This window comes from Pan paniscus, chromosome 1 (genome assembly GCF_029289425.2).
Source record: "Pan paniscus chromosome 1, NHGRI_mPanPan1-v2.0_pri, whole genome shotgun sequence".
Classification (NCBI taxonomy): domain Eukaryota; kingdom Metazoa; phylum Chordata; class Mammalia; order Primates; family Hominidae; genus Pan; species Pan paniscus.
Genome location: NC_073249.2, coordinates 91420410 through 91431513, shown reverse-complemented (window position 1 = coordinate 91431513; position 11104 = coordinate 91420410). Strand labels below are relative to the sequence as shown.

The following is an 11104-nucleotide window of genomic DNA, read 5'->3' as shown; positions in this document are numbered from 1 at the left end:
GAGCCTCGGATATACCAGAATATAACATTGAATATTGAGTGTGGGTAAGCACTTTAGACTTCCATGATATGTGGGAGAAACGGAATGCTCAGCATAAGATGGAGTGAGTAACGGAAGTGGTACTCTGGTAGAGATTCAGGATTGGCACATGTTCTCACAAGTGGGAGCTAAACAGTGGGTACGCATGGACATAAAGATGGAAATGGCAGACACTGAGGACCCCAAATGAGGGAGGGTGAGAGGGAGGTTAGTGCTGAAAAATTATCTATTGGGTACAATGTTCACTGTTTGGGTGATGAGTACACTAGAAGCCCAAACCTCAGCATCACACAATATATCTATATAACAAACCTGCACATGTGCCTGTTGAATCTATTTTAAAAAAAGCTTTTGGTTTGAGGAAGAGAAAGTAGGATCAATTGAAGGAGTAGGAGGCTGGCAATCTAGGGGAGAGATTTGGGAAGAGATATCTAAAGGTGATAGTTGGAGTGGAATGTGATTCTTCGCTAAATGTTTTTTTGAAAATAAAAATTTACCTGAGGGGTTGGATATTGGTTTATATGGGGCACTGAAAACAGCTATTATGTGGGTTGCCTTCTGTTAGTGTAAATGTGTACTTGTCCTGGCACTTGGTGAGAGCTGTCTTATGACTTCAATTGTCATCGATCTGTTCAATGTTAAAGGATGTCTTAGAAAATCAGTCCAAAGCCAGCCTCATAGGCTACAAATCTAGTTTTAGTGCTATTATAATTTTTTGTGGCCAAGGTAACAGAAATTCCATAATCCTAACTTGGTATAACCTTTTCTTTTCCCTATAATGTATTCAAAAACATATATACGTAATAGACTATGATGAATGGGAATTCAAAACATCAATTTATTATTATTGGTTGAGTTTATGCTTAAAATTCAAGTGCAGATTTCTCTGTAAGCTAAACAGGCATATGTGGCCTAGTTAGAAGACCTAAGGGACTTTACTCTCTTGCTAAAGCCAACTACAAATCTAAAAATCTTACCCCTCTCCTGCAAATTACATATGACTGGACAATAGAGATATGTGTGTATGCACATGTGTGAAAAGAGGAACAGAGAGAGCAAGATGTTCAGTTTTAACACATGGGAGTGCAGGCCCAATGTCAACTTAATTTTTCATTCACATGGAAAAAATAAGAGGAAGGATAAAATGCCAGGAGAGTCATTTTTTATATTCATGACCTTTTAACACAAAGTGGTCCTGCCCACTTGTCAGTGTTGTGGTGTCAGACCCCAAAATAATAGTATCCACAGCTCTTGGAAAGAAACAAGGTTTAAAAGACTATTTAACATCAAGAGTATATCTTCCCACAGATGACCCATGGCTTAATCTTCTATTGTTAAAGGTGAATACTTACACATTCTACTCCATTAATTAAAAAAATCACAGTCTTTTCAAGAGGTCATGTGAGAGCATTATAAAAGCATTAATAAAGAAAGTAGATCATGTGGACTCAGTATTAATTCTTTTACTCATTAGTAGGCAAGTCATTTTATTTGTCTGAGTGTCATTTTTCTCATCTACAAAATGTCGATTATAATATATACTTCCCAGGGTGCTCTAAAGTTTAGATGAAGTAACATTGTTAAACTGTAGCACACAATGCAGCTATAAATAATTAACACATTAAACTTAGCTCATTTACTTTTCATGAATCAATTTGATATGCTAGAGGCCTGGGGTGGGCAATATGGCCAAGGAAAAGACAACTTGGGGGCCACTGAAATTAATTTTGCATCAATCTCTGATTTTCAACACCCATCAGCAGCAAGTTTCAAGCTTCAAAGAAATGGAAGAAATGCAATTGACTTACATTCCTGGCAGATGTCCTACAATAAGCAGGGCCTGTGAACAAAACATTCCACTTCCTTCCCTCCCGCTTCAACCCCTAAAAGGTATATGTCATTGATGAACAGACTGGTGGAAGAAAAGGAAAAAACTTAGAAACAAAATAAATCAATCAGGAGACTTTTATTGACAGGTGGATCTTGAAAAGAGTTATAATGTGAGAAATCATCACTATTGTGAAACTTCCTTTTTGCTATCACTCCTGCAGAAAGGACAGAGAATGAAAACATCAAATTCAAGTTCTGGTCTCAAATGCACATGCAAACTCTTGAGTTGCATGGAGAACAGATTGATTGTTCCATATGCAAAGCTTTCCACTTGGTAAATATTTAGTGAAATTGACTTACTCTTTAGCTTGCCTTGCCTGGTCATTTAGGATGATTTTAGGTCTTGTCATTAATCCATTCCCCTGTGAATATCTTCAGGGTATGCTGACCAAATTTAGATGTATGCCTCTGCATACAAAATTAGAAATGATCGTATTTCATTAATACACTAGAAGCATGGAAATGGATAACTTTTCATAATTTTCTAACTTGAACATTATTTGGATATATCTTATGCATCAAACATTGTAATGACGCTTAACAAGTATCTCATTTAACAATTGTGATCTGATGATTTTGGAAGACTGAGGTCCAGAAAACATCTAGAAAAATCCTAGAGATAGAAGCTTCCTGAGTCCCTAGAACAGAGAGTTAGGGTTGTGCCACATTTTGCAGGGTTAGTTTTCAGCCTGGCTGAGATTGGGTGACAGTATTTACTACAGCCTAAAATTCTGAACATACATATGCTTTCCCATAATAGCCATCTGTTATTTTTTAATCAATTGAAAAAAAAAACCTTCAATAGGCAATAATTCATGTGAGTGTGGCAAGCAGTTGTGTTTTTCTAAATTTTATATTTGGAGATGACGGGAAATGATCTCTGTTCCTGAACATAATTCTCAATTGCTTGATCATTTGTGTTCTGGGAATTTTTTCCTGTATAACTTGTGGTTTACGGTTTGGAAAGAGCAGAACCAAGATTTTTTTTTTTTTTTGAGACAGAGTCTTACTCTGTCGCCCAGGCTGGAGTGCAGTGACACAATCTCACTGCAACCTTCTGCCTCCTGGGTTCAAGTGATTCTCCTGTCTCAGGCTCCTGAGTAGCTGAGATTACAGGAGCCCACCACGGCATCCGGTTAATTTGTGTATTTTTTGGTAGAGACAGGATTTCACTATGTGGGCCAGGCTGGTCTTGAAGTCCTGACCTCAGGTGATCCACCTGTCTCAGCCTTCCAAAATGCTGGGATTACAGTCGTGAGAAACTGCACCTGGCCAGAATCAAGATTAATTTTACGACAGGGAAATTGTTCTTCTCACAATTTTACAAAGAGCTGATTTGAACTCTTTATTTCTCAAGCTATAAATCATTGGGTTGAACAATGGAGTTATAATAGTGTAGGATACTGATATTAGAGCATCCTGGCTTGAGGAGTAGTTGGACTGAGGCCTTAAGTAGATAAAGGAGGCACAGCTATAGTGGACAGTGACAATAATGAGGTGAGATACACAGGTAGAAAAAGCTTTGCACCTACCCAGTGTGGAAGGAAACTGAAGTATGGCAGAGAGGATGTGAACATAGGACACCAAGATCAACAATAAGGGGATAGCCAGGACCAATGTACAGAGCATGAAGATGACAATCTGACTAAAGTGGTTATGGTGAGATGCCAGCTTGAGGACAGGAGCAATGTCACAGAAGAAGTGATGTAGTTGATTGGAGGAATAAAAAGGCAGGTGAAATACCAAGGATGTGATGATCTGTGCAACAGTGAAGCCACAGGCACAGGCAGCAGCCACTAGTCCCATACACACCCCATGTCCCATGAGCACTGAGTAGCGCAGTGGGTTACAGATGGCTATGTAACGATCATAACCCATGACTGCCAGCAGGAAGGAGTGAGAGCAGCCAAGGAAGAGGAAGGAAAACATTTGGATGGCACAGCCCAGGAAAGAAATGGTCTTCTTCTGGGACAGCAGGTCAACCAGCATCTTGGGTACAATGACGAAGGTGTAGCAAATCTCAGAGCAGGAGAGGATGGCAAGGAAGAAGTACATGGGGATATGAAGGGCCCTGTCCAGGACAATAGTGGAAATGATGATTGCATTGGTGCCCAGAGTGAACAGGTAGAGGAGCAGGAAGATAACAAAGAGCAGTTGCTGCAGCCTGGCCAGGGATGAGAAGCCAAGGAAGATGAACTCTCTCACCACAGTCTCATTGACCCGCTCCATGGAGCATACATCATCAGGAGACAATTAGGGAGAGAAGAGGAGTCAGCACCAAAAGAAATCCCTGAAAATAAGTAGATTCACAGAAAATTGATCATCAGCATGCGTTCTCAGATTTTGAGTTCTGAACTCATCTTTTCTCCTCCCTCTTGTTTTTCCAAGACATGATGTTGCTAAAATCGGGCAAGCGTTCATCAAACTTTGAGTCTCCATAGTAGTTCTAACACCATAGCCAAAAAGTTCTTGATATTCTTCAGATTCAAACAACCCTTCACCTCCATTCCCATGGTGCGGCTGTTACTCAGATTCTTAGCCTTTCACTCTTAGATTATCTTGCAAAGCTTGTCTTTTTGGCTTTCTTGTATCCGTATTCTCTCAAAAAAAAAAAATCTTTCCTACAGTTGCAAAGTAAACCATCTGAATATACCATAGTTGTCTATAACTCAATGGTTCTTAATTGTCATTCTCGTTACACCTAAACCCCCACTCTTAGTTTTAATCTCTCCATAACTTAGATGCAAATTCTCTTCAACACTGTTTTCCTTACCTCCTGGCAGGAATTGTCAGTTATACTTTTATTATGCTGGCTCTTGTTTCTGTAGCTTTATCCTGGTCCCAAAGTGGAAAAAAATTATCTTCTTCTTTCTATTCATTAACTTCAAGGTGGAATATGTCTACACTTTCTCTAATACCTATATCAGAGTCTTTCCTCTGGCAGGGAGGACCACAGTCTTTCTTCAGGATTCTGTCCATTTTCATCACTTCCCTTAACTCCTTCTGAAGTCACATTATGGCTCCTTTCCCATGGCCACTCTTACATCTCTGCAACCCATCTTTCCCCTGATGACAGCCTAATCTTTTAAAATATAAATTGTATTATATTGCTTCACTCTTCAAAAATTTTACTTATGGCTATAGTATAGAGTTCAAACTCTTCATTGTTTCCAAAAGTCTTTCCTTTGGGGAAGTAAACTATCTTTCTATGCTCATTTTCAGATCTTTATGGGATATATCACTATTTCCCAAATATGTTCTGGACTTCCTTGCCTCTATTCCTTGCTCATATTAGTTTGTTATTCACTTTTATTTACAGATATTTTATGGTTCTTCTGAAGCATCCATTAAAATCTACCTTTTTGAAAGCTTTCTTGCTACCTCCTGGTGAAAGGAGTTATTTCTTCCTCAGAACTCACATAAGACATTGATTGCCAAAATTATGTGATATTTACTTAATTTTGAAATATTCTAATGAATTGTTCTTATATCTATTTTCTCTACCAGATTTTGTACCTTTGAGGAAAAGATGTGAATTGTATGTATCTTTGCCTGAGTTCTCCTCGGCATCCAGAACCATATTAAGTACATAACACCTTCTCAATAAATAATTGTTATATAAATAAGAGAGTTAACTTGCCACATTATCTGTTTTGTTCATGGGCAGCACAGACTTCTTAGAACTCACAGAGTAAGAGAATTCTCAGTGTTATTTCTTTCTAGGCACAAGAATTTCTCAGTGTCAAGAATGCTAAGAATGTCTGCACCACATAAAACTAAGTCCGGCCCATTTAAATCTGAAAGAGAAATCTCTGTTTACAATAGAAAACTGGCACTGAAGAGAGCATCTGGTCATCAGAATTCTGTGTACCTAAGGTGATTCCCAATTCCTAGTACATTTGCTGCTCTTTAGAGCATGTTAGAATTCAAATAAGTGAGAGAAAAATCATAAAGTTAACCTTACAATTATCCCATTAAAAAGTATATTATTAAAATCACCTTAACTAATATTAATAACAAAATTAATGACAATGCATTTTTATGTTACCTAAGAACTGCCGAATCAAGAATATCAGATAGTACACATGTATTAAGCAGTGTGATTATAACAATGTGTCAGCTACTAGGTCTGCAATGAAGATACACATTTAAATAAGACCCAGTCCCGAGCCTCTAGTTCATGTTTCAAGGGTGAGACACATTCAGAAGAAGATATTATTAAAAATGTGGTGATTGAGATGATGGATATGCATTTGAAATTATAGGAGCACTCAGGAGACAAATCTTGTATATATCCTTAAAAAATGATATGTATTTTTTATTTATTTCTAAGTTTCTTTATATATGTTATGAAAAGGCTAAACTAAGTGTACTTGGAGAAATATCATAACACAGGCACTATTTAGTTTCTGAAACTTTTAATCTAAATATATAAATAGGGCAAGTAAGTACATTTGCTTCTCCTTGCTCCTGGAAGAGTGCAAGGATGTTTTCTGCTTGCATGTTCTACTTTATATCACTCCCTTTCTCAACCCCATGAAAGGGGCAAACACCCTCTTCCTCCTCTATCTTATTCCTCTGGTTCTTCGCCCAATATCTAGCACAAGGTTTTTTTTTTTATTGCCTAGGTTATTGGCATATTTATTACTAACATACTATTAACTTTCAAATTCTATATTCTCTAGTTTTTAGTGCTACTAATAAATTTCTACATGTAGAATCTGAAATTTTACTCTCACAAGCACGTGTAAAGTTGAGTAATGTAGGAATAAAATAGGCTTTACATTTTGACAGATATAGGCTTTAATCCTGACTCTGGCAAGTTCTAGTGGTAAAACCTTAATAAATTCTCTAAGGCCTATTTTCTCATTTGTATGATAAGAATAATTCCTGCCTCCTGGGCTATCATGAGAAATAATTCAGGCAATATATATGAAAGAGATTTGTCCCATAAATAAGGAGTGCTTAGTAAGTACTTCTGTTTTATTACTTTATTGTTGTTCTATAGGTATTGGTATCAGAAATATTTTAATCAGTGAGGCAATAAGCATTTAACTCATGGGAAGTTATTGAAACTGATTTTTCTGTATTTTCTCAGGAAGAGAAAATTTAAGAGAAATTATTCTTCCCTTGAGGCTCTCCAAACCTGACTGAAAGTAACTTGGTTTTCCACAGAGTTCTGTTTTGCTCTTGAAGGGAGGCCATACATATTTAGGCATCAATCTCAACAATTTATTGAGTTCCTAAAGACTGGAGCAGATTGTCTAACAATTCTCATGTTTTACGATTTCATGATTTCTGTTACTATCTAAGCACTATAGATATAATTATGAATAAAATCATTGCCCTTTTCTCAGAGAAGAAAGAATCAAACACCTATTCATATTATAAAATAGCCTATAAACATTATAAAATAAGTATAAACAAAATGTCCTGAAAATCTGGAGGAAAAACCCAATAATTTTAGAGAAGGCTTTGAAGAACAAGTAGTATTTGAATTTCACCTGTAAGAATTTTAATAAAAGTACTGGCTGAGTCTAAATGCCATTACTTATCTAGATATTTTGATTGAACTAACTAATCTTTTCTTTAATGTTGACTGGCCTTTCAGAATTAAAATGTAAGTTTACAAAGGCCCATGAAACAAGACACACTAATTATTCTCCCTTTTCTCTTCTTCTGTTTCCTTACAATAAACTTCATGTTTCATGTTGAGGTCACACACTCAAAAAACTAGCAAACAAGTAGACAAAAACAAAGAAAAAATAAACTCAGTTATGTTTTTTGGGAGCATTATTCCATTGTATCAGTCTATCAATATTGCTTTTGATGTTTCCAGGAAGAAAAAATAGAACACAATTTTGGTATCAGTTTATTAATCAAAATTTAGAGTTATCTTGTAATAATGTAAGGCAAGTTGACATTTATCACATGCTCTGTTTGTTCTAGATTTGGTGAAAATACTGTTACATATATTCTCTCATTTGGTCCTCACAGCAACCTTATGAAGTATTTATTACTTTTAATATCTTTATTATAAAGATAAGAAATTTGAGAATCAGAGTTTGGGGACTCCTCTTAAGTTCACACAGCTGGTGGAACCAACACTAGACTATAGTACAATCTGTGTGTGTGTGTGTGTGTGTGTGTGGTGAGAAAGGGAAAGCAGTATTCAACACTCTCCTTCCAGATAAAGCTATTTCAAGGAAAAGACTTCTGCTACAATTTTGTTATGGCCTCAGTTTTCAACTTTGCTATGTATTAGCTACAGGACTTTGATGAGTCTGAATCAATTTTCTCATCTTTGTAATGCGGTTCATTCATTCTGATGTCAGCTAACATAACTTTTAAGATTTCTTTAAAATGGATGAGACAATGCTTTTGTAACAGTTGAGTGGTTTCACAGACATTATTTATGTAAGTATAACTTGGAATTGAAAAGGGGCAGAGAGCGCTGCTAGTTTTGAGAAGAACATACCTTTCACATTGCTTCCTGTACCTTTGTTGGTTTTGGGAGCGATTTAATAAAATAAAGATCATTTCATTTTTCAGGACTGGGAAAGGTATGTTGCAGTAGTTCTTGTCTCTTACTCAAGAGGTCTCCAGAAAGCCAGAGTCACAGTTACAGCTGTATATGATCTTAAAGATCTAGCTTAGTAGTTTCATCAGACAGATGAAGAAATTGAGCTTCAGAGAGTGCTATGAAGTTTCTAAGACTAGAAAGCAACTGAGTGGATGTGTTAGCAATGGAACACAGGTCTTTTCTCTTTCAGAAGAATGTGATTTCCACAGTATTATCCTGCCTTCTGAAGATATTTGTTTCATCCATAATTACTTTCTCTTTTTTGGCAGCAGTTACTTACGGTGTTCTTTTCCTAAGTCTATGTCCTTGTGCTAGTGTTTTTGCCTGTTTCTGTTTTTGGGTTCCCAGAGGGCAGGGTTTCTTAGTCTTTATATCTGTCAATTATAACTATTTTCATAGCACTTATTAAGTTCTCAGCCACATATTAGGTATTATATCTTTGTGTAGATCCTATCTGATACAGTCCTTTCTACAAAAACGTCATTATTTAAAAATTTTAATTAAAATATTGTTGAGTGCCCTGTCAAATTAAATCAGAACCAACAGAGTGCATATAAAAATTTAGAAAGAAAAATGAATAAGTTAATTTAAAAATATATAAAATTTATATGCACAATTTTGCAGAAAAGCACTTTAAAACTTAAATAATCCTGATTAACATTATTTGATGTACTTTTAATTGTGAGTCTCTCTTTCTGTTATTGGTAGTACACTTGCATGGGCTCATCACCCTTCTTCTCTTACCTGAAATGTGAAAACATAAGTCCTGCCAGAGGATAGATGTTTATTTTCATTTCCTGTCCATTGCCCAGTTTCTCAAGGTTGTAGATGCTTAGTCCAAGCAAGATGGATGTCTGTTATTCATGGAGTGCTTCCATTTTCCTCTGCCTTTCCCTAAGAGAAGCCAGGGACATAGAGGCTACAAGAGACAGAATTCAAGTTGACGTGTAGAATGGAAAAAAGTCAAAATGGGTCACAGGCTACTGATATTTACTCAGAGGTAGAGATGTGATGATGGTCTATGGTCTTAGACCCAGACCAAAGTCAAATGTAACCAGTCTCCTGCCATTTTATGTCAATTGACTAAAGATCACAAGCCACAGCTCACAGTGACCATAAAGCAGTAGGAATTTTCATTATGTTTGTTGGCAGCAGGTGGTTCTTCTGCGGGTCTCCTGATGCCAAAGCCATTGCCATGGAGACATTGCACTGGGTTTAATTAACTACTGAGTTGATTGTGGAAAATAGAGGCAAGTCACTAAATGCCCAATTGCTCAAAACGGGGCCCAGACATTAGGGCTTAGGGAGCAGAAGGCTCTAGCCATCCTCAGATGCAGCAATTTTAGAAAATGTGACTAATTTTAAGCTTATTTCTCATTTTGTTATGTTATTGAAGAGACAAAAGAGAATTTTTATGCAGACATTTTATAATAGATGCGTTGTAAAACATGTTGGTTTAACTGAAAATCTGATTTTGTACTCATAATTGAAAGATAGTTCTTTGTTAGGCTGAGAAGGTAAACTGGGCAATGGCTTTTTAGAGTGAAGACTGTGCTCAGAATAAGCTGGAGGAGATTCAGTTCACCGTCTTAACCCCTGAGTTGATTTTTTCTACCTTTCTACTCCATCATCCATAAATGAATATAGTGTGCTGTTATGTGTATGAGACACTAAATAAACATATGCTGAATGTTGAGTGAATAAATGGTCGTATTCAACAATACCCCAACTACATAAATACCTCAGCTAAATAAAAATACCATCATTCATTTTCTGATTTCCACTATTTCTGATTTCCACTTTCCTCATGGTTCAACTGGCAATTAATATAATTTCTTTTTTATTATACTTTGAGTTCCGGGATACATGTACAGAACATGCAGGTTTGATATATAGGTATATGTGTGCCATGGTGGTTTGCTTTACCCATCAACCCATCATCTACATTAGGTATTTCTTATAATGTTATCCCTCTCCTAGCCCCCAACCCCTGACAGGACCCAATGTGTGATGTTCCGCTCCCTGTGTCCATGTGTTCTCATCGTTCAACTCCCACTTACGAGTGAGAACATGCAGCGTTTGGTTTTCTGTTCCTGTGTTGGTTTACTGAGAATGGTGGTTCCCAGTTTCATCCATGTCCCTACAAAGGACATAAACACATCTTTTTTATGGCTGCATAGTATTCCATGGTGTATATATGCCACATTTTCTTTATCCAGTCTATCATTGATTAGCATTTGGATTGGTTCCAAGTCTTTTCTATTGTGAATAGTGCTGCAATAAACATACATGTGCATGTGTCTTTATAGTAGAATGATTCGTAATCCTTTGGACATATACCCAGCAATGGGATTGCTGGGTTAAACGGTATTTCTGGTTCTAGATCTTTGAGGAATCGCCACATAGTCTTCCACAATGGTTGAACTAATTTACATTCCCACCAGCAATGTAAAAGTGTTCCTATTTCTCCACATCATCTCCAGCATATGTTGTTTCCTGACTTTTTAATGATCACCATTCTAACTGGCATGAGATGGTATCTCATTGTGGTTTTGATTTGCATTTCTGTAGTGACCAGTGATGATGGACTTT

The 11104-nt window shown here is 36.7% G+C and overlaps 1 protein-coding gene across 1 annotated transcript; it reads right to left on the bottom strand.

Moving 5' to 3' along the window:
- Nucleotides 1-1505: 1505 nt before the first annotated feature.
- Nucleotides 1506-9561, bottom strand: LOC100984808 (olfactory receptor 10K2). Its single transcript, XM_003821001.5, has 2 exons — nt 9257-9561; nt 1506-4219 (listed from the first exon to the last, which is right to left on the bottom strand). Exon 2 carries the CDS (start codon nt 4156-4158, stop codon nt 3220-3222), a length of 939 nt encoding a protein of 312 aa, XP_003821049.3. The 5' UTR covers nt 4159-4219; nt 9257-9561; the 3' UTR covers nt 1506-3219.
- Between the last annotated feature and the right edge of the window lie 1543 nt (nt 9562-11104).